This window comes from Sturnus vulgaris, chromosome 5 (genome assembly GCF_052056855.1).
Source record: "Sturnus vulgaris isolate bStuVul1 chromosome 5, bStuVul1.hap1, whole genome shotgun sequence".
Taxonomy (NCBI): Eukaryota; Metazoa; Chordata; class Aves; order Passeriformes; family Sturnidae; genus Sturnus; species Sturnus vulgaris.
Genome location: NC_142247.1, coordinates 31,727,699 through 31,752,015, shown reverse-complemented (window position 1 = coordinate 31,752,015; position 24,317 = coordinate 31,727,699). Strand labels below are relative to the sequence as shown.

Below are 24,317 nucleotides of genomic sequence, written 5' to 3'. Positions count from 1 at the left end.
TTGCAGGCTTCAGCCTGAAAGCAGAAAAGGAAGATAACTACCCCACGAACAGGATTTACCAACAAGAGGCAACCCTTCCCAGGGCATTTTTCTTCTGGGTCTACAAAGGAGTACACCTCCCCCTGGAATGGCTATGCGATTGTTCAGAGCTCCGTAAACACGAGAGGCAGGGGGAATACTCAGCACTGGGTGGGGTCGCTAAGACTTTTAACCCCCACTTCTAACACTGGCTTCCCCAGACTCAGGGAGTGCAGGTGTGGGTGCCGGGGTGAGCAGCAGCGAGGAGCAGGCGTGTGTGCAGAGTTGTGGGTCGCCTTTGTTTCTCCTCCCAGCGCTGCCGCGGGTCACCCGGGCATGGGTGGGGAGCGACACGCACCATCCCAGCCGCGTGTGCCTCGGGCTGCTCCGGGACCCAGGGCGGCACGACAGCACTCCGTGTTCCACGGCCACTTTGGCACGAGTATGACGGACCCCCGGGTGTGTGCTGGACAGAAGAAGCCCAGCCTGTCCTTTTCCATTGAGGAAATCTTAAAGAAGCCTTCTGCCAGCGCTGCCCTGAACAGTGAAACCAGGAACAGAAGTAGTTACGCTGAGAGACCTCCGTCCCTAAAAGCAGGGTCACCGGTGGCCTTCAGTAAGTACCAGTTATAACACTTAACGAAAATGCTCCTTGCTTTTTGATCCCCAAGGCTCTCAGGTTTAATTATGTAGACTTGTTATTCTTCAACTTTTGTAGGAATTTGGGATTTCCCTTATCAGGTACCGTTCGTTATATATATATATAAATAGTATTTTTTAAATAATTTGCTTTCAACCTCCCAGTAGATTGGACTCTGGGGTTTTGTACATTGTACATTACATGTACATTTTGTACAATGTCATTGGAGAGGTGAGTATGCAACCTGAAAAATTATTTCAGGTGGCTCTCTTCAGTGAGGAGTGCTTATTGTAAAAAATACAGCATTTTTCCTTTTAAAAGTTATCTGGTAGGGTGGAAAAAAATAAATGCTTGCCGTAAGAAGGACAGGTATTCAGACTCAGGAAGCAAGCCTAAGACTGCTGCAACTTAGCAAAATTTTTGGAGTTTCGCTTATATAAAGAGTTGACTGTTGTCTGGAATTACAGCCAAATCTTGTACCAGCACTCTTTTCTGATGGTAACTATAGGAGTGTTAGAACCCAATTGCTAGAATAAGAAAAGAGAAAGCATATATGTTTAATCATTTCTTCTTATCATCACGGACACTAAGTTCTTTCATGAACTAAATAAAAACAGCTAGTAGAAAACTTGCATGACTTTGATCTTAGCAAACCAGCTAGTGCATTAGACTTTTCAACTTCAGTTTCCACAGTTTAGTTACTCTGGCCATAACTGAACTTTTACCCCCACAGAAATTGTCTCCTTTTGTTAAACAAAGAACAACATCCCACATGTTCTGGATTTAGTATTTTTTCATCTTTTTCAATCTGCATTTTCCATGAAAAAGAGATATTTTATGTATACAACCAGATCCACTTAAACAAAAAATCACCTGTAGTTTTGACACGAAATTTTCACTCACTTCTCGTTCAACTGCTTTCAACAAAGCTTAATGCTGCACTTCATTTTTTGTAATAAAGAGAGACCCTTTCGTGGATCAGGACCCCATTTCCCAGGACACTGGATGAACCACCCATTAGTAAGGGAGAGAGTCTTTTTCCCAAAAGCCTGTTAGTCCAAGAAACCATTGCCTATTTGCATAGTTTCATCTCTTTTTATGTCCAAACTGGATACGGACCTGGACTGGAAAGCAAACAAGACCTAATGGAGAGGGAAACACTCACTAGTGTAACATTAGTTACTGAGGTTGGACTCAAGCACCCTAACACTGACTCTCAGTCATGCTTTGCACAAGATTTGGACTTTTTTTTTGTTCATCTGTGACACAGGACAACTGGTCTCCTTACCACATGGCAGTCAGCCCACCATTCATCTTACAGCATTGGGGCTGAATATACCACTGCTGCCTTTGTGCCAGTAACTGTAGCTTTCCATGGAAACTTGCGTATGGGGAAGAGAAATAGCGTTCTGCTGGTTTATCCCAGAACCATAGGATAACTGGGGTTTGGGGGGATCTCTCCAGGTCATCTGGAGGTGCAGCTTCCTGCTCAAAGAAAAAGCTGTTTCAAGGATAAAATGAGGTTGCTGAAGGCTTTGACAAGCATTGCTTGCCTGTTTTGCCACTGGGTACTATTGGAGGACTGGAGCATTTGGAGGTTTCCTTAAGCTGCTTTTGCCAACTGGAACTGGACAACCAGTCTTGAAAGAAGCAAGAACTTGCCCTTTACTGAGGGTCACTGGCAGTCACTTTGTGCCACTGGATCCAAAGTGAGACAAATAACACCACTGAAAATTCAGTCAGAGCTTGGTCAGGTCACAACATGGACCACAGAACAGCATTTCAACAGCATGAGAGTGTTCTTTGGGAGCAGAGACAGGACCTTTTTATATGAAGCCTTTTTCACAATCAATATGTCGAAGCCCAGTTTCACTGGGTTTCTTAGCTAAATGTGTCTTGGCTAGTGCAAACACAAGGGTCTGACAAATCTGCATGCAGGACATGGTGGGTTCCTGGGACTGCACTACTGCACTGCCAGTGCAACCTCACCCCAATTTGCTCCACCTAAGCATACAGTCAGTTTTTCATCTTGAAAGCAATGCAGGCAGGCCTTGCCTTTGGCTTTGCTTCACCACCTTCACACCAGAGAGAGACTGTAGCTGTAGCAAGAGAATATAGTGACTCTTCCCTACCCCGCTAGAAAGCAAGGCTAGAGTCATAAGCTTACGGGAATGTAGAATATTAACTAATGAAAATAGAATATACACGTGAAGATTCACGTAATTGTTGCTGGACGTGGGAAGACAGGAAAGCTGTAGAAATCTTCCAAAATGTTGTTGTACATTGTTTATGCAATTGATCCAGGAATTAAAAAAAAAAAAAAAAGAAGAAAACAAAACTTTTTCACTATTTGTTTCTTACCTAAGAATGTGGTGCCTAATTTTATTACCCTTTGCTTTTGGAGAAGAACTGTGATTTATTCAGATAGTGCAATACTCTGTTCTGTACATCTTGGGGTAATTACTGTCTTCCATCTAAGTCATTCAGCTTCATGCCATATGACACTGTCATTAAAAAAATTGTGTAAATAATCAGCCACATCTAGTATGGCTCAGTGCTGGCCAAGGTCAGGGAACTGAAATGAGCTCGGGAACTTGCTGGAAATTCCAGGACGGGATACAAATCCAGCTGCTTTTTCCTAACAGTTCAGCAGCAGCAAAGAAGGAAGTATTACAGGTCAGGGCTTAGTTATATCTTACTATGGATTTTAAGAACATTCCCCACAATCCCATATGGTATTTATGTGAGCAAAGCCATGATTCATATGAGAGGCAGGAAGATCCATATGGTACCACACAGGCTACTATAAGGTAAACACTAGAAATTACCATTTGATGTAGACAATCTCAGTACCAAGATCACACTTGTCCTGGAGTCGAAATCTAACCATTATGAGCTGAGGAGATGGGCAGAACCAGGGGAGCAGAAAATGCAGAATGTCAGAAATGGTTGGACTTGGTGGTCTGGTGTTTGGACACAATGATTTTAAAGGTCTTTTTCAACCTATGATTCTAAATGAGAGGTGCAAAGCAAGATTCCCAAGAAAACTCATGGGTGCTGGGCCAGATGATTTCTTGAAGTTACTTCTAACAAATTATTCTGAGTCTCTGACAAAAAGGATGTTGTGATGTACAGTGCAAGCCTCTCACAAAAGGCTGGGACTTGATCATGTATGGGAAGATCTCTGGGCCTGACTCTTAAGTTCATATGTTTTTGTGAGTGTAATTCCCGTGGGACTTGGATTAAGGTGTGCAGTGTTCTCTGAAGTGTTTGGCTTCCCAGTTGCAGTGTTAGTCATAAGAGAGTTCACTGCACAAACACAGCAGCTAGGGGACCTGGAGCTGCAGTTGTTGAAGCCTGTTGAAATAATTGAAAGACTCTTACCAAATTAAAAAACAAATAATGGACAAGAAGATATTTTACTATGCAGTCTGTGCTTGTCCTCTCAACCTTTTGTCACAAAGCCTATAAATGGTAACCATGGCCTTTGCAAGGAATACAAACACCCAGTGAGTGCTGATCTCCCCTGTGCCAACACTTTAATTTAAAACACAGAAGAATATCAGGCCTATTTCAGAAAAAAAAATTCTTCTGAAAGTCTGGGAATCTGACTTTAATGTACTTGAAATTACATCTGAAGTGATTGTTCATTACTCCCCTGGTTTCTGCCAGTGAGGTTTCACCAACAGGAGATGCTTTATCAAGTCAGGGAAAGCTTGGGGATGAGAGTGTTACACCTGGGAAATTAATAGTGAAAACAGTAACAGATAGGGTAACTTCGTCATTCTGGCTGTTATGCTCCATCATGTGAAGGATTAGCCAATTAATAGGAATACAACCACCACTTAACACACAAATGTCAATATGATGATTGTTCACCTTTAGCAACACTCCACCCAGCTTTATCACTTAAGAGGAAACAAACTGAAGGAATCTAACTGAACAGATACCATCTGGCCAATAAGACCAATTCACCCCACCTATTACAAGGAAAACCAATAAACCTGGAAAGCAAAAAAATAGGAAAGAAAGAAAGAAAGAAAGAATAATATGTAGAAGAAATAGAAAAACAACACACTACAAAGATGCTTTTGTTTCTCAGTGATAGACTCTTCCCTGTTCAGAGCCTTAGTAAGACCCTAAAATCATAAACCTTTTGCCTTCACAGGTCTGTCTCTCTCCAGTGATTACACAACAAGGCTTAAATGGAACTTAGGTCATCTGAAATAACCTCCTGCTTTCAAACTGAAACCCTCCTATCTTGCCTGAAATTGTCCATCCTTTCCTATGCAACTGAAAGTCAAGACAAAAAGACCGTTTTGAGCCACAAGTCAAAGTAATTTCTGTGCATGACAGTAACTAGTATCTCATGTTGTGCTAGGCTGAAATGTCATTGCCTTCCCTGGGGAAGAAAAAAAACCCAAAAACCAAAACAAACAAAAAAAAGCAAACAAAAAAACAAACAAATAAAAACCCCAAACAAACTAAAGAAAACTACATTCCCTGGAGGAAGTTTTGCCCCATGCCAGTTCATAGCTATTTTTCAGAGCTCCCTTCTGGAGTCACATGAATGTGTACCAAAAAAAAACCTCAAGCTGGCCAAAAGAGCAACCACTTCGGGCAGTCTCTTTTCTTGATGAGAACAACAAACACCAGAGAAGGTTGCAATACAAACAGGATTGGTCTCCTAACTCACAGCTCTGAACTCAGTATCATCTACCTTCAAGCTTATCCTCCAGAAAAACTCTGTGATTAATTTAGCCTATCTTTGAGGCTCATACTTCTTTGATCTCAAACAACAGATCCTCCCACTCCTTTTCACCAGTTCACAGAGCCACTGGCATTTTCCCATCTGCCTAGGACTGTCTTCCATTTCCTCCCTGTTCTTTCTACTTCGGTCTGTATCTGTGCTCTGTCTGCGCTTACACATGACTTGTGCTCATCACTGGGGTATATGAACATCTCAGGGAAAACTTTTGGGGAGGAAAGTTGTATATAAAGAATAAAGATATCTGAAAAGTCTTCTATAATTTAGGAAATGCTTATGTCATTCTTAGAAAGCTTTAATCACTCCCCATAAGAGCACCTTGCTTAGGTACCCTTAGATTTTTCATTACTGTAGGATATAAGCATCATCACTTCTGTAACATAGTAATTTTCACAGTATCACATCTAGCAAAGGAGTCCAACTAGTTCTTAATTTAAGGATGGGAGACTGAGATAGAAGTCCTGGGCTAAGAACCTATACCAGTACTCATATCCTCTGATCATCTGTTACTTAACCCTTGCCTTGTGCTAGTGACTATTCCCAGGCTTATCCTTCTCCTTCATCCTACAGATATTATTCGAAACCTCACCTGTTTTCTCACCAGAAAACTCAAAGTTAGTTGATAGAAAAGGAATAACATGAGTCCCATTTTGCACAATGTGCCTCAAACGCAGAGGTGGCCCAGGTTTTTAAGATCCGCATGACTGTACACATGTAATTGTGTTTATAAGGTTACTCAAAGATTGATGATATTTTAAATAGATAACATTTGAACAATTATTCTTTCTTGAAATTAAGCTTTGGCTAATTTTTGAACCTCTTACAACTTTGTTTTCTTCATGTAAGTATCAACCCTCTATAAAATTACTATTGTGTAGGCTCTTAGTGAGGGCAGAATCAGAATTGGGTACTTTGTCTCCAGATGTTATAATTATCATTGCTCCAAAACTGCTTTCAGATAGAACTTGTTTGTTTGAGAAAATAAATCTCTTAACAAGTCTAAAAAGTTAGATGTTTTGCCAATGCCAGACATGACAACATATACATATATATATAATATATGTATACTTAAAATGTATATTAAAAAGTGGAGTCTATTCCAGTACAGCCTGTAGTGGTTCACACCTGCTGCCATTTAGATATGAGAAGGGAGAGGGGACTCACAGGTGCAGCAAACCCTGGAGAGCCTAGATGTGGGAGATTGCTCAGGAGTGCAGTCCATTATTACATTAGGATTTTAATGTTCTTTTGCAATAATAGCAGACAAACCTGTACTGTCATATTTGCTCCCAGGCCATGCAAACTATGAAACCTAAATTACCCAATGGATACATTGTGTTTGTCTTGCCTTTCACTCTGTCTTTCCAAGCAAAGAAATCCAGGCAGGGAGGAGAACTAGAGGTTTGCCATTAAACAGCACACAGATGTCTTGTCCCTGAAGAGTTAACTGAGCCCTGATTGCAGCTATCAAAGGCAGCACACCAAACATTCAGCATCAGGCTTTATGGCAAGGCTGTAGTATAGAAAAGGGAGGTGGAGAGTGGGGTGTTTGGTGTAACTCTCTTGGGATGCTAACAGCCACAGATAGCCCATTGCTGTAAACCTCGAGGCTTCCCAGCGTGTTATATTTCAGTGCACGGCTTTGCAAGGTCTGCTTACATTTATAAGGAGGAGTAAGAACTCATATGACATTCATGAGGGCAGAGAAGAAATCTGGAAGATCTTTGTTGTGCCCCTGCTGCACACTGAGGTAATGGTATTTATAATAAGGCAACACCATGGCTGAAGAAAGATTGTGGCTTCTGGGGCCAATTTCCTCAGCACTTGGGGTCAGGTGTCCTAGCACATGTCATCACTGTTGCTGCTGAGTTTCCTTAGAGATTGTTTATAATGTCCGTGCTCTAATCTAAGCTAATGTCACAGCTGCACTTCATGAAAATAGGCCAACGCACACTTTGCCTGTTTGTCCTGTCAACAAGAGTGTGCAGATGATTTCAAAAAGATGAGTTGGCTGTTAGTACCTTCCTAGATATCACCAGTGTCACCTGTCACAAAGGCAGAGGGGAAATGTTGACAGCCCGGGCAAAGGATGCCTTTAGAATTGTCCAATGCCTAAGTCAGAGCAGCAAGCAGCCCAGATGGAGAAGAAAGGACAGAGGGACCTGAACTGGGGAAGACACTGACTTTTAGCCTATTCATTGGACAATTTTACTATAGAGTAGATGCACCTACAGGGACGTTTAAGAAAGGACCAGACTTTTTAAAGCATTTGGCATCCAGCAAATTCCATGGCAATCTTGTTGACAGATTTTCAGGGCAGCTCAATATCCACTTTGCTTCCAAGTTCTTCAAAAAAGGCAGCCACTAATTTGGATACTGACAGGGAAGCTGAGATTTCTCGATCTTTTAGTTATGTCTCCTTATTTTTACAGTCCTTTTTAAAAAATCTATCATAGGGACCACTGAAAGTTTTCAGGTGGAAGGAAGCAGAGAACAGGTAAGATTTGGGGCTCAAATTTGCCGAGATCCTGTGTCTGCAGCATGGGGTAATCTTGGCATTGAAATACAGCACAGAAGGACCATTTATTAGGGCCATTTTAAATGTGATCAGGTTTGAATGGTACAGTATTCAGACCACTTTTTTCACACAAACTGGAAGGTGTGCTGAATGGTGGCTGCTTTATTCAAAGCTTTCTTGTGCTGTGTCCTTCACAGATTCCAGCAGCCGGAGTCAGTCTGACTGTGACTTACCTTCAGCCAAAATGCTTCTTCCCACCACATGTGCTACACCCATGGCCAAAGCGAGGAGAGTGCAAGCAACTCATTGCAGAAGACCTACTGCCAACCCAGGGTCCCTCCTGGGTGAGGACATGGGACGTGAGCATCTGGAAGGCAAAAGAAAACATGAGGAAGGGGAAGATCAGCTATGTGGTTTCCCAGTGGACCATTCACTTCATGGTGAGTGCCTCTATATCCAGACTTTCCCCTTCAAAGCCCCAAAACACAGCTGTTATCTTACAATTATGTCCATGGCAGTACCAAACAACAGACATCATGAATGTTTCCATTGACTGAATCACAGTAGATGGTGATAGCTCCTGGATGAGTCACAGAGATGGTTCTTCATTCTTGCCATCAAATGCTGAAGAGCCACTATTTGAGCTGAAGTTCCAGCTCAGTCCTACCAACTCTACCAATGTTAGTGGTAGGGACTGCTTTGGGTGTTTATTGCCCTCCTCCATGGGATGTGAGGAGTTACCACATTCTGAGCCTCACTGGGTTGTGCAACGCCCATTTCCTGGCAAATGTGCATTGCACAATGTGGAGAGAGAGAGGCTGGTGAATAAGCTGAGTCAGCTCAATGTGTTCTGTACACCTTGGACCCACTGTACAGGTGGTGAAGAGGTCATCAGCATGCACACAGGCAAGCTGGCGACATGCAGTAGATCTGGCAGGATGTGTCAGGCACAATTTTCAATTCTGGCCATGTTGGTGAATCTGCTAATTTAATTAGTTATGAGCACTGGTAAACAGCCGTCTATCTCTTAGCCAAAGCACTGAGCAATACAAGTATCCTTTTCCAATATGTTGCACAGACTTTAGACTAAGCAGGATACGTGGTACCTGAACAAGATAAGTTCCTAACAGACAGATGGCAATTAATTAGCAGCATGTGACAAAAATTCCTCTAAGTTCTTTGAGTTTGAGGGAAAGGTAAATACAGACATTCATACATACACTCCAGAAAACAAGTTTTCAGCAGCAGCAGAAGGGTGTTTTTTGCATAGTTTGTTTATTATTTACTCCAGGGAAAATAAGGCATTTCATTTAAGTCCACTGAAGATGGCAGATATGGGGTTACTCAGCTGGCTTTCCTGAGATCCACACATCATTCTTGCTCCATACTTTGCAAGCTGGCAGGAGAAACAACACTTTCTGTGAGATATATTTGAAAGAAAATCCCTGTTTCTGCCACTGCTGCCATGGGATACAGGAGTCTTGTGACAAGCTGCTGTCACCTCCTCCTCCTCCTGCACGAGACAGCCATCAGCCTTGATGCAGGGAGAAGCCTTGTCAGCTGGAAATTTTAGCTTTCCTCTGCCCTGTAAGCTGTACACAGCTCATGACAGAAGGGCTAAATCATGTTGCCTCCTCATAGAAGAGCCAGGGCTGTATGTGTCTGGCTCTCGGAGTTGCCTCTGAGTATAAAAGTAGAATATTCACATATGAGGGAGTTTCCAGCTAAGAGGATCACATCATAGCTGGGAGGTGGCTATCCTGACTTGGCACTTAGCCTCATTGACCAGTACCATGGTGGGTACCAGCCTCATCAGTAAAGCAGGGGAGGAAACATGTAATTATCTGCACAAAACTGAGCCAACATGAGCAGCCTCCTTCAATGGAAATGTGTATTTTAAAGGCATTTTAAACAAAATCCCTCTGGTCACAGTGAGGTTTTGAAGCCAAGCAGAGGTTTAATGATCTGCCATTTTCTAGGCTACTGGTTCCTGCAGTTGCCGAGCCTTTGATAGAAACTGACTGAAGAAGGAGGGAGAATCCTAAAGCACTGGATTGACATATTCCCTGTGGTGTGCAAACAATGATGTTTTGGATCCCGTTCATGCACTGTGTCATTCCTAGCAGAGAGCTGGAGACCTGGGTTTAAAGTACTTTCCTGTATCTCAGGTTTCAGCCTCCTTCTTCCACTTTACATTATGGGGAAAGAGCTGGCGGCTCTTTTTCTCCTACCTCTGGCTGTGGCAGGTATCACCTTTCTCAGACAAAGTCAGCAACAACACCTGCAGGAAGGGTAGACTGCATCATCCCTGGAAGCAGTCTGTAGTCCTGGTGACAGCTCAAGCTGATAGCAAATTAACTTCTGTTTATGCACCTGTCAACTGTGGGGTGCTTCAGACATGCTTTTGGCATGGCAGCTACAGTTACAGGTCCTATAACAAGGCACCTTGGCAGTCCCAAATGCCCATAGCGTATCCATGGAGGATAAGCTCCAGGACCTCCCTCACACCCACACCAACGATGCCTGTAAGCACTCAGAGGAATACCACCAGCCTCAGCAGCAGGAGACCTTTCTCATGTGAAAACACATCAGAAGCCCTGGGCATTCCCTCACCTCTCTCTCTCAGCACACATCTATAGATGTAAAACACTTTCATGATTTGTGAGGAAGGGCCCTGGGCTCTATCTAGACACACATATCTGTTTAGTTGTCAGGGAATAGAAGAAATCAAATGTGCTATACAATAACCTTGGAGGCAGGAGGGCTGGGCTTTGGTGCTATTTTGTATAGGAGGAGAAAAGTGAGGAGGAGGCTTTGACAACAACCTCCTTCATGGGCATGTGGTCTGAGATAGAGAGCACCCCGACTGTGACCCTGAGTATGGATTTGGAGCATATTTCCAGGAAACCCTGTAACAATTCCCTAAAACTTTCTTTTCCCACAAAATGGCTTCTGCCACTAAGCGGTTTAGAAATGCAGTGCCATATAAGCTAAATAGATTTATGCCCTTATCACAAACCACTTGCAGGAAGCAATGCCTCTTGTACTTTGAACTTAGAGGCTGCATTGTAAGCAAAAAAAGAAGAGTCCTCATATTCTAGAGACATGCTGACACTGGCATTTAGTTTTGCTAAACCCTTATTTAAATTTGGGTGCTTTCATTCTAAATGCTGTGTGCTTTCACCTGCGGCCTTCTGCATGAGAAGCTCAGGAGAGCCTTTTCAGAAAATCTGGATTCTTGGAAAGCAGCATTGATAAAGCCCATTTTAGAAGGAGAAACAGCTTTGATAAAATCTGTTTTAGAAGGAGATCATTCTAAGGAAGGCCTTTCTTTGGAGCTGCAGGTTCAGACTTCGTTTGGGCCAGCTTCTGTAAGATGAGTCATTGCAGCCCCTTTGCCAGGTGCAACCACCATCACTGCCAAGGTATTTAAAACTTCAGAGCAAGCAGGGCAAATTCTTGTGGTTGTTGGTCAGCCTCTCAGCAACCTGCCTATGTAAACACCCAAATCCTGAGCTCCTACTTTCCTTTTAATTACTTGTCTCTGCTCTGTCTGACCTCCCTGGGACCTGGCTTGCCAGTTCAGAAGAGTGGAACACTGGAGCCTGAGAGGATAGCAAACCTCATGCCTGCCTGACACGTGGCAGCTCCTGGTGGAGATTGCCAAGTACAAAATCCCAGTCTGGTTTGGATCCTCCTGGGCAATTATTTTGCAATGTCTTTTACGCATGCTGGGTCTGATTGTATACCTTGGGCAGGTGTGCACTGTAACTACATCTGAAGGCAGTGTGTGAGTGTGCCCAGCACTGCACACAGATAATGGTTCCAATTTACTGCTCAAGCAAAAGAGCAGTCGGTCCCTTGGAGAAGCCAGGTAGCAGAATCACCTTCAGACACCGGTGGATGTCTGATCTTGTGGGATTTCTTCTCTGGGCAATAATTCAAGGACAGCATAGATCATGCTTCAATAAATAGAGTTGGCTTCCAATTCCACCAGAAACTGAGGGGTTCAGGCTGTGAACCACAGGTGGTTCAGAGGTTCATGTTATTTGCTGCAGCTCATGTCTTCATTATTTGCTGCAGAGGAGGTTGCCCTAATGAGTCAACATCACCCAAATATTTCCATAGCAGAAATCGTCTGCACATTGCTGGCTGGGAGCTCAGGGATCTTTTTTATTAATCTAATTGTTTTATTGTTAGGATAGCATCTGTGATCCCAAAGCATATTGATGAATTCTGACGGCAATTTTCATGAAGACAACAGAAAGTATAGAGATAATCTCAGTTCTGGAGGAATTCCAGTGTAAGTCGTGTCCCCTCTGTACTGATGCCAGTTGTGGACATCATTAGCTCAACTTGTACTGTTCATTTGTGGACAATATGGTCAATCCATGTACCCCTGTGAAACAGCATGGCTTATCTCTCATGGAACAGTCTTTTCCCCAGTATGCTGATTTACCTTAATGCATTTTTGAAACACCCAAGAGACAATGAAGCACTGTGCAATCACAATCCCAGGTAAGTATCAGCTGCCCAGAGTACACCAATGGGACTGTGAGAAAGAGCACAAGCATCCCATTGTCCTACAGAACAAAAGGAAACAATTTTAAATGAAAAGAAAAAGCGGGAGGGAAAAAAATGCCCATATATATAATTTGGTTTTCATTAGCTGTCTTACCAGCCTTTTGTTTATCTGTGTGAATAGTCCCTGCAGCCTTGTGTCTCTGAAGTGCAGTGTTCCTCTATATACACTTGGAAATGCCCCAGGTCATTGACCTTGTTTTGGTCGGTTTACTTGAGACATTGTTGAAGGCTCATTGGTTTTTTTCCTCCCTTTTTGAAGACTGACTGTTTATAATGACACCCTGGATATTAAATGAAAATCTGAATCCTTTACTCTCACCCTTCAAACTCCGTTCACATAGAAGTCTCACTGGTACAAGTAAGCACTGAATAAAGCAAAGCTGTCAGCAGCTGGGGACTATCATAAATTCCTTTTGTGTTGTTTCTTCATGAGTTTTGAGTTTGGAGTTTTATTTATTTAGAATGTTAACATTCAATGCTTTTCTCAAGCAGCCCCTTCTTTCCTGGGAATTTTGGATCCAAGGGGTACGTTACACAGGACTCAGAGGTTAATTTGTTCCTTCTAGTCAAATCTGTATAATGTGACCACTTGTAAAGCTGATGGCACTTCATTATTTGTTTATTTCAAAGGTCTTAATGAGTATTTATTGGCTTCTCCGAAATTGTCCTAGAACTTTTCAATAAAACCCCAGGATGTGGTACTGTTAATTACTGTTCTTTGAAATTGAGGGCAGGTCTTTTACCTACTGTTTTAGCAAGCCCTTCACGCTTAAAGGGGAAACAGCAGAGGCAGTGTTGTAAATAAACAGTCCTGATTGGTGTCTAGATGTTTGCAAATACAAATAACCACAAAGAGCAGGAATAAAGAGGAAAGCAGGCTGTCTGTGCAACCTGCAATAAGCTCAGCTTTCTCCTTGTTGCAAATGGCTTGTTTCTCACAAGGGTTTTGGACCAGAGAGTGTGGGGAGAGTGGTGGGGAACCTGTTCACTTTGGTTCTCTCTTTGGTGAGAACCATTGTTGGTTTAGGCCTCTGGTTTTAAGGTGAGGTTTGACTATGGCAAACATTGACTGAAATGAATGTGTCAGGTGTCAAGCTTGAAATTTAGCTGCATGGGGAACCTACATATGTATCTACCCCGAATTCACACTGGCCTGAAGGAGTTCATGAAGGTGCAGGTCCTTTGGCCTAGGTACAGGCCTGATGCTTTGCTTCATCCTTTAGATATTCTGATGACCACTGGCTGTGCCAGACTTGTGCACACCATCATTTCAGCAGCATTTCTAAACACTGTCATCACTTTGCTGGCAGACAGGAAAAGGTTAAATTCACCAGGGGCTCAGGTTGATGGTGAGCACTAACCTCCACAACAAACTGTCTGCATGAATGGTTTCATACATACTGTACTCCTTGCCAACTCCTCTGACAAGCAGACTTAAGAAACTCCCCTGACCACCACTGTACAGTCTGCTTGAGCAGGTTTCTAGCCTGGTATTTTTAGCAGTCCTGCTCACACCCCCTGAAGTCTGTACCTCGCTGCATTTCAGTCTTGCTGCCAGGTGATTAGGCACCATACTCAGCGCCAGGGTAGAAGCAACTCTATGTGAAGGAGTGTTGGACTGAAGAGAGGAGGTCAAGATTTTAAAAGTTTTAAGTTGTGCTTCTCTGAATTAACTTTGGTAATGCCTGAACAGACAGCAGCTGGATGCTGAATGCTGTTTCCCTAGCAGGAGGCTGTGTCTGGAGCACATTGTACCCATCCAGTTGGATATGCCAGTCCTTCTTAGGCTGAAAAACACTTTAATAAAGATTAGCCACACTGCAATACTCATGCCTAAATATTGCAGCACATGCTCTTTTGATAGCCATGAGCCACCTCTTTAGCTAGGAGAGGGACTAGAACACAGCTTTGTATACAGACAAGCATTTTTGTCCTGATGCCATTGGCACTATGTAATAACTGGTGGTTTTTGCTATTGGACTGTCTGCCATGAGCAGAATGTCACCACAACATTCAGAAAATTCATGAGAAGGAACTAGCAGGGAGACCTACATATCTGAATTACAAAGAAGAGAGAGAGAGGAACTTCTCTGAAAAAAGCAAAAGAGGATGAAACAGAAGTTAAACAGATATAATGAGGCTGTATTTCAACACACTCGAGTTTCTTTCTGAGATACAAATGATACAGTGAACTTTGTTACACAGAGAAAAATGTATTTCTGAGGATATACAGCTGAAGCTACTTGCTTGCTTACATAACTGCTTTCTCCTTATCAAAGAAGAAGCAGAATCTTTGGATCTGGCTGTCGCATATTGAGAGAGGGTGTCTGTCCAGAAATGACAAAAAAGATTGCAGTGAGATAAACTGATCCTACCAGTTTTCATCTCCCTGGATTACATACTTCAAGGCAAATACGTGCTAGTACTGGTTTCCAGCCCTTCTTCTGTGTTTTTAATTCCTTGCCCCTCCAGTGTATGGCCCAAGTAGGCTTGATACAGTCCTAGCTGCTACTGGGGTAAGTGCAAATGGGGAGTGCAGTTGCAGAGGTCCCCCTGAGGCAGCATTTTTCTGGGTGGTTCAGGTATGCAGCTAAGAAACAGCAGTGCAAGGTGTACCATAGGCTATTTGCCTACTGCAGAATGTAGTCCAGAATAAATTTGCCCCAAGTCTGGCATTATTGCAGCTCTGCAGCTTTTACTTTACAAACTGCAAATGTTAACAAACTTTTACAAGCAGTAGTCATCAGTGTTGATTTGCTCATACCTCAAATTTCTTGAAATGGTGTTATACTGGACAGTGGAAATAAGCTGCAATTGCTAAGCTAAAACTGTGTATATAAGCGATTGCAAATCAGATGCTTTGAGCTGTGTTTAGTTTAAGGTCTTAATGCCCCAAGCTCTCTTACTTTTTAGGGAAGGAATGATGGGGCACTTTACTTCATGTGGTTATTTGGAAGTCAGAGATTACATAATAAAATAAGTTGTGAGAGGCCTCTGGAGACTATCTTGTCCAACCCCAAATCTAAGCAGGGCCAGCTTAAATCAGGTGGCTTTTGACCAGTCAAGTTCAGAGTATCTGCAAGGACTGAGACTTCACAGCCTCTCCTGGCCCACATCAGACAACCCTCATGATTAAAACATTTTTTGCCTGTTATATAACCAGAATTTCCCTTGCTGCATCTTGAAGTCATTGATCTCATCCTTCCACTGTGCACCTTCAAGAAGAATCTCTATTTCTACAAAGTTCATATGTGCCAACTTACTCCAAGTCTGACCTAGTAATAAAGCAGATCTGCAAAGGACAAATGAGCCTGATACTGAATTTAAAGGAGCTATACTGCTTTATCAGCGTGGGCAATCTGGCCCTTCCAATGTCAACAGTAAGGCAGTGTATAGACAGGTGTATCTGTAAGCATCTGAAAATGCTGACATATTTAGCTGCATCATATTTTCAGGCTTGGTTTCAGCAGTCAGCTAACCTGCAAATGACTTTCACAGAGCATAAAAGCACAATTGAATATCCCCAGCTTTTACATAAAAAATAGCTCAGGAAACTCAGACAGTCTTATTTCCCCAGAGACTCTAGAGCCACGTTTGAAAAGCCAAAGTTACACTTCCAACACTTCCTAGTCTTACATCTTCCACCCACATTCTTTATTAGACTGTAATTCTGAATGCTGTTGTTTGCTATGGGATCTCTAAGCTAAGGTCCCAAAGCAAAGGGAACTATCAAAGCTACAGTCAGAAAAAGTTTCATCTTGCAAGAGAAAATGTCAGCATAGAGTCCCAGATTTTTTGCATTTCTAAATAGATTTTTTTTAAATTAAAAATAGAATGACTGATTACTTATTAAAAAAATACATTTTTCTATATTCCCTGCTGGCAAAAGCCTTGATTAGTTCACAGGAATCTGTTTTGTTGGCAATTTGATTTCATATCTAGTTAAAATCAAAGTTTGTCCTTTAGTTTCTACTGGCCCATAACTGACCTCATGTTACTGTATTTTGTTCAATCTGATGAGCTTCAGCTTTGCAAAGCCTGGTTTCAGTAGCACTGAGCACTGTGCAGACCCTCCCCTTACATACTCCTCTTACATAGGAATCTTGTATGTAACACAGTTCACCTTTCTGGAAGGAAAAATGTGGAGGATTTAGAGTGAGCCGATAGGGAGTTTCTTTTGCTCATCACCATGTTATTTGGGCCATTTTTCATACCTGAGAAGCTGGTATGAGGCACCAGAAGCTCATGTGCCTGTTCTCTCTGAAGCCTCACTCACTAGTCCTGGACATTTCTCAGATGCCAGCCAGCCAGAATATAGTAAGCTATATAGTAAATGTGAGGTGAAAATCATCCTAACAAGAAATAGCATTATGAACTGGGAACCCTATCTTATCTGCAGGAGATGTAGTGTCCTAAGATTTCTATTGTCAGCACTGATATTTTGCTTTTCTTGCATATAGCAATGAACCCCCTTTACACTAATCTTCTGAGAAGGTTCAAGTAAATGCAATCAGGGCTTCTTAGAAGGTGTCCTTTATACCTTCAGCATAAATGCACATGAATATTTCTCATTTCAATTGTCTGCCCCATTAGTGCCAGCAAGATTCAGTGGAAATAACATTTTTCTCTTGAGACTGAAGCCAGTGCTGCAGTTTAGTGAGTAACACTTTGATAGGCTGGTAGAAAGTCTAGTGATACAGATTTAACTGTGTTGGACATCAGCTTTGTTAGGCTGTGGCTGAGACATGGTAGTATTGATAGTGTTTATGATAAATTATGCTCCTCAATTATTCTTGCATGGCTGGTTTCCTTTCAAAGTCCCCAAAAGGTTTAGAAAAGATGAAATATTCACAATGGTATCATGTCCATGCTCTTTCCTACCAAGTTGCTGAACAGAATATTTTAATCCTTATTTTCTGTGTCAACAGAGTCTCAATTTGGTTTCAATTACAGAAGGAAAAATGATATTTACTGGTTGGCACAGAGCCCACTTTGATGTTGAGTTACCTTTTCACTATTTTAGCCCTCCAAAGGATGCTAATAGCTGAACACAAGGGGGAAAAGGTACCAAGTCTCTTTGAGGGGCTAAGCAAACCTTGTCTGGTTAATTGCTCCCATTAGAAAGAGTATGCTTGTAGTTACATAGCATGAATTGTTAGTTGTCATCAAACTATGGAAGACCAAAAGCAGCCATTCAGAATAGTAATTTTCTCATAACAATATGGTTTCATTGACAATTACTTCAGGTCACTGAGAAGCAAGCTCATCACAGTCACTAAAATAGTATTAGAATTTTAATGCACGCATCAGATACAGTTTTTCAAGCTCAGTAGAAAAAACCCTGTGATTGACAGTGCTTGGGGCGTGGCTTTTTGTGCTGGCCACTCAGTGTCAGCTGGAAGATATTCTATTTGTGCATCAGAGAAGATTCCAACTTTGGGATGAGGCTGAACTCCACGTTCCGCAGCTGCTTTTTCCTCTTCCTTGCAAGACCTTTAGCATCATTTCGAAGCAACCGAGACCTCATTCTAATTTACATCAAGTGTTATACAGTGTTCATGATCTGAATAAATCCTGGTGTAGGAGGGCATTTTCAAAGCACAGTAGGAGCATTGAGGGAAGTACTTTTTGTGATCACACTACAAAAGGTGAAGCAATGGAGTAGTCTAGGAGTCTCCTTAGGAATTTAGAGCACCTAAACTTCTTAATGTGCTTTAAGGCCTTATTCTTAAGGTTAAGTTCTTTAGGTTTAGCTTTACAAAGTCCCCACACCACAATGGTACAGTCAGAAAAATCCTTTTTCTTTGCAACTGCAAAGTTAAACTGCTGGGTATCCCTGCTGCTGTAGGAATGGTATGGGAAGAGAACAGCAGTCAATCAGGGGTCAATGGCTGGTCCAACACTGAAGGACTTTGGTGACAAACTCATTGCAGAGCTAGTGTGGTTAAAATAGATGGGCATTTGTAGCTGTTGGCATGTGGTGGATCCGTGGAATTAGCAGTGCAAATGGACACTTTTGACTCATTGCTTTAATGATAAAGGAATTCATTAACATTGTCTGCTAGAGAATGCCAGGAGCCAGTCACCTATGATAAGTACATGTTGAGAAGGTGCTGTAAATGCCATCCCAATTGCAGAGTAATTTACAGAAATTGCTGCATCTCTGAATCTTCTCGTGGTCCTTTTCCTGTAAAAACTAACACATCTTTCCTTGTTTTTCACAGCTGAGAGGAAAGGGAAACGAAGAATCCGGACAACATTCACAGCTGAGCAGCTGCAGGAACTGGAGAAAATTTTCCAAGTGACTCACTACCCGGATGTCCATATTCGCAATCAACTGGCAGCAAAGATAAACCTCCCAGAAGCCAGAGTTCAGGTACAGTGTGCCTCCAAAAGGCTATGCTCACTGCAATTCATTCATTATTTGGAGTGCATTCGTAATATTTTATGCCTGGGTGGCAACGCTAATGAGATGTGACCTCTCTCTTACCCCACAGACAAGGCCAGTATCACTGCTCTTTTTACAAATAGGGAAAGACATATTTGACACCCAGCTGTGACTAACCAAATGGAATTAATCAAAGGGTTAACAGGAGCTCTAAGCATATTAAATGCATAGCAAATAGGAGTTACAGATGGTTATGAGCAACCTGTTGGACTCTGTAGCAACAGAGCAGCCATTTATGAAAATATTTATTAATCATTTATCAACCATTTATATTCATCCAGTACAAACTGTCATCCACATCCATCTTCCACAGGGTGTCAAAAAATGTGAAAATAGTTGCCAAAATGGAACTTCTTCTTAGTGTTCTGTATTTTGATATCACAGGCTATAAATGCCCTGGCTATAATTTCAGTGCACAGAAACTAATCCGGTTTCCCCCAGTTGTAATATAATGTTGCTGACTGAGCTAAAAATTGACCCCAAATTCTTACTGCATAGGAAATCTGCCACATTAAAATATATATACACTCTGTATCAGCATTTGGTGTTGTCTACCTGGCACTGTAGTGATGATTTTTGCATGAGGCCGTTTATGCACTTGCCCCAGTGTTATAGTCATTGGTGTACTTCTTTGCATATATCTGTCTCTAACAATCAAAGTTCAACACAGAGCTGTTTATTGACTATGACATGCCTGGGACTATTGACTAGCCATGATAATATTGCTTCATCATTAGGTGACAGGGAGAATTAGACCTGCATTGCCACAATATGCCCATTAGCAATACCAGTACACCAACAATGCATTTCCAATGGCATAAAACACAAGCTGGGCTGCCCATCAGTGTTCTCCACAGAACAATGAATTGCACGAAAGAACTGGAGATGTTTCTGTTTATAAAGAATTTAATCTGTATGGGGAAAAATAAAAATGAGTTATTATGGGAAACATCAACCTGAGATGTAAATGAAAGAAGTAGAAAGTCCCTCATGTAAGTGCAAATGGCAAATTCCCAATTCAGACAGTGTTACACATGACATAGGAAATTCTGTCTTTGACCTCATCCTGGCTGATAAAGGGAAAACAGCCACAGAACTAAAAATCAGCAGTAACTTAGGTTCAAGTTATAGTTTTGATTGACTGCATTTGTCACACGAATCAAATAGTACACCGAGAATTTCCATATGCTCTTGCTACTTTGAAATAATAGCTTTGACAAAGCTAAAAGCTTTGTGTAAGTCAAATCACCTCAGAAATATAACTAAACTGTTGAAAAATTAAGTGAACAACCATTCAGGGACCAAATGAAACCCTTCATAACTGTGAAAAATCTTGTGCCCTCCAATCAAGGAAAAAAGTTATGATTGCTGTGAAACAGCTTAAGTAGATAGATGAAATTGTATAACTGCATGTTTTGCACAGAAGAATTAAGAATCCTGTATGAGTAAACATGAAGAAATGATAAAAAATAAATAAGCAAAGCAAGAGGGTGCAGGCTAAAGCTTTGGTCAGAAAAATTAAGGATCAAAAACTCAATAAGTCGATTAAGAACAAAAAAACAAAATCCAAAGTGATCAATTATATTGATCTGTTACTTTATAGAAACAGTAGAACTGTCAAGGATAATGCATAAATGGCAAAGATAATAAAGTCATAATTTCTCTTCTATCCTTGGAAATATGTCAAGTAAGAGGGCAATGCTTTCTATAAGGATAATGTTGAACAGCAGCTGCTACAGACAGATACTTTTCAATCTACAAATCTAAGTAACCTACCTCCAGTGGTTCTTAAAAAGCTGCTTGAGAAGCATTTTGAGTCATCAGTTCTGGAGCATGAGAAACATTCCATTCTAGGGACCTTGAAGAGATCTAATGTTGTGTCAGTATTTAAAGGGTAAACAGGACAACCAGATAATGACTGGCCTGTCAGACAAACATTGATTTTTGGAAAAACTGTGAAAAGGACTGCATACTCTGTTAATGGAGAGTTAAATAATAGATAACATATTTAATGCTTATCAGCACTGGTTCATTAAAATAGACACAGCCAAACTCATCTTTTTATGGTGAGATTATTAGTGACAGTTTAAAACTGAAAGAAGGTAGATTTACTTTGTGTATGAGGAAGGAATTCTTTATGGTGAGATGGGCAAGACACTGGAACAGATTGCCCAGATAAGTTGTCTGTGTCCCATCATTGGAAGTGTTCAAAGTCAGGCTGAATGGGGCTTTGAGCAACTTGGTCTAGTGAAAGATGTCCCTGCCTACAGCAGAAGCTTTGGAACTAGAACGTCTTGAAAAGATCCATTCCAACTGAGATCACTCTATGGTTCTATGATTTTGTGTATTTGGTTGATAAAGGTGTGATATCTGCAGTAGACAGAGCATGAGGAATAGGTTTAAAACACAATAAAAAGAACTCGTGCTGGGTATTAAGAAATCATTTTAGACATAAGGGTGCTGGAGAACTGCTTGGACAAAAAAGAGCAGTTTGGTCTGAGAAATGTTAAAATCTTTGCCTTACTTAAAAAAAGTAAGTCTATGAAGTGAGAACTTTATCCAGTGTGCAGATTTTAGACAGAGCACTTCAGAGACTGAATGTTGGCTGGAGTGCCCCCTTTGCCCTCTGTCACTTTGTGAATGTTAAATGGTGCTGTTTCACCATATAACTCCTGAATGGTAGAAAGGGAATGGAGAAGTTCATACAGACTAAGCAGTTTCCAGACACATGCAAACCCAGATAAACAAAACTGTCCTCTCAGTAACCCCAGATACTTCTAACTATCAGCAATATAGCAGCTAACTATCAGCAATATAGCAAAGGGCTCCTGACATTCCCATTACTTCTTGGGTGAGAGATGCAAAAATAACTGAGCTGCTCATTATTTGGCTTAAAATACATACGAATTTACAACCAATAGCACCTGGCTTCAATAAATAATACTTTGTGTTCATGTGAACCACTTGCTTACATTCAAACAGCAAGTCCCTTAGCAAGCTAGAAACTATAATTGAAGGGGGCCTCAACTTTTCACAGCAGCGCAGCAAGATGCACAACTGCAGCTGCACAATAAATACATGTATGCCTCTGCCAGAAGGCAAACTGGTCAAATCAGCTGACAGATGAAAGGAACTCCCCGGAGAAAATTAGTTGTCTCTTTCCAGTGCAAAAGAGACGGCAGACAACATACTCATATTTCTGAGTGATCCCCTTGGGTCTTTCACTTGGGTCCCTTATGTGAATTTCCAAATGCTGCCAGCTAAATATAGGTAGAACCCTGTTACTGCATGTCCACTGGTGACACACTTTTACTACAGCCCAGCAAAATATCAAGGCGCATCTTTTCTCAGTCTGTTCACTTGGAAACAGGGTGGAAGAGCTTTGTCATGAAGTGTCACACCTTCTAGGGAAAACAGAATGCTATGTGCATTGACCACTGCACAGCTTTGACCTCAGAAGGATCTGCTCTCCCCAGAGAGCCCTGGGAAACCTGGAATACTGTCTTTCCTTGAACAGGGTGATCCTATTTCCTCTGTGAGCCACAATAGAAAGCAGGGTATCATGGTAGTCCAGAGATCCCATATGCTATGCAAAGTGTGAAAAGTCCTCTGTCAAACCCAGTGGTTTATTTTAGATTCAGCCCTTGGTTCTCCTGAGCTGGAGGTCACTGTTTTCTGATGCTCAGAGTTTAGGGAAAGTAGTTGGCTGTGAGAAGTTCTCCCTTCCTATTCTGTTAATTTCTGTACCTTTTCTTTCTTACCTTTATCCAGATCTGGTTCCAGAATCAGCGAGCAAAATGGAGGAAACACGAAAAGTTCGGCAACTTTGGTGGCCTTCAGCATCTGACAGAAGTTGATTTTGTTCCTGCGCCCAAGTCAGATATCACAGTGAGTATTGGACACTGCATAAAGCCACTGAGGTAGAGCCTGCTATCCTTCACCAGGTGATCACTTCACCAGTATTCACATGGGACTATCCCAGAGAAGGAGCACTGGAAAAGACAAAACTGGCAATATGATGTCAGGAAATCTCACCATCAATCCACTGACCAAATAACACATTTCTTCATAGAATTAAACCTGTTTCGTAAATATTCTGTGAGGTGTTTCTTGTAGGGTGGTCCTTCCCCATTTTGCTTCCAAATCTGTAAATCATACTTTGATACAGAATGTCTTTATAATTGAAAATTTCCTGAAAAGGAGGACCTAAGACATTTCCAGCCATAAAACCATGTTCCTTTAGAGGCAGTATCTTTTTACAACATCCAGCCTTGGTTAGGCTGACCAGCACTTTTTGCTATTGACCTCTGCTCTAGCAGTCCAGGACTGTTATTCTTTAGGCTGCCACACAGGCTCTTTCCCTGACAGGAGTTTTTTCATGTCTAGAAAAAAGGCTATTTTGCTTTTTGTCCTGGGTGACAGCACATCACTGGGTTTTAGGAAGTCTGGTTTTCTAAACTTTTCTTCTTAATTACTGAGCACCAGGGAAACAAATCGGGTTGATTGTAAATTTCCTCTAAGTGAAGTCCATATTGATTCACCTGAGACTATGCTTTTATTCTTGAAAGGCTCCTAGCTTGATGCCAAGAAAGCTCTCTGCTTCCTTTCCTGCCATGGGATACTACTCACCACTGCAAGGACAGCTGACAACTGCCTGGCTGCCCAGCACGCTGTCCTTCACTCCCTACCACATGGAGCTGCTGCCCTTCCCAAAACCATACTTGCTCTTCAATGTCCTGCCCCCTTACAGCTCACTGCTACCCCACAAGTTGGAAAGGAGCAGAATCTGTGCCAGCTCCTCATAGAGGAGGATACGGGGCAGTAGGGGGCTTTGGGGATGCCTTTCTCCCCACGTCCTCCGTGGAGGTGTGCAGATCCTCTCCTCGAACAAACCTTCTGGGATGATGAGTGGCAGTGGTGCCAGGTCACCATGCTGGAAGAGTGCTGCCAGGAGTTGCTGCAGCCCAATGGATGTGGGCAAGAGGCACCAGGGACCAGAAAGGAGCTCTTCATCTCCCTGAGGAGCAGCACGCTCTATGGAAACCCAACCCTTCAACCAGGAGTCTCTCCCCAGTGGGACAGTGCACCAAGCAGCCCTGCAAAAGGACTGGGATTTTATGCAGCCATAAGACATTGGATGGCCCTATTGCACTGGTGGCATGGGGCAGGAAAGATGCCTGGGATAAAGTGTGCAAAGGCTAGTCCAGCCAAAAGTGCTTTTCTCTGCAGACTTTGGTCACTTTCCTCACATTCTGGTCTTCCTGTACTGGGCTGCTGCAAAGAACATGTTTAGGTCAAAAATCAAAGTTTCAAGATACTTTTTTTTTCCAAGTAGTCATTT

The 24,317-nt window shown here is 42.0% G+C and overlaps 1 protein-coding gene across 1 annotated transcript; it reads left to right on the top strand.

Moving 5' to 3' along the window:
- Window positions 1-354: 354 nt before the first annotated feature.
- Window positions 355-24,054, top strand: ISX (intestine specific homeobox). The gene is made up of 5 exons (XM_014889283.2): window positions 355-634; window positions 8,142-8,384; window positions 18,753-18,904; window positions 22,748-22,864; window positions 23,545-24,054. Exons 1-5 carry the CDS (start codon window positions 355-357, stop codon window positions 23,779-23,781), a joined length of 1,029 nt encoding a protein of 342 aa, XP_014744769.1. The 3' UTR covers window positions 23,782-24,054.
- The last annotated feature ends 263 nt before the right edge of the window (window positions 24,055-24,317 follow it).

Bases quoted from the DNA above. Each gene is read 5' to 3' on its own strand.
- ISX (XM_014889283.2), top strand. From the start codon at position 355: ATGGGTGGGGAGCGACACGCACCATCCCAGCCGCGTGTGCCTCGGGCT. The intron at 8,385-18,752 runs GTGAGTGCCTCT...TGTTTTTCACAG, and splicing joins AGTGGACCATTCACTTCATG to CTGAGAGGAAAGGGAAACGA. The intron at 18,905-22,747 runs GTACAGTGTGCC...ACCTTTATCCAG, and splicing joins TCCCAGAAGCCAGAGTTCAG to ATCTGGTTCCAGAATCAGCG.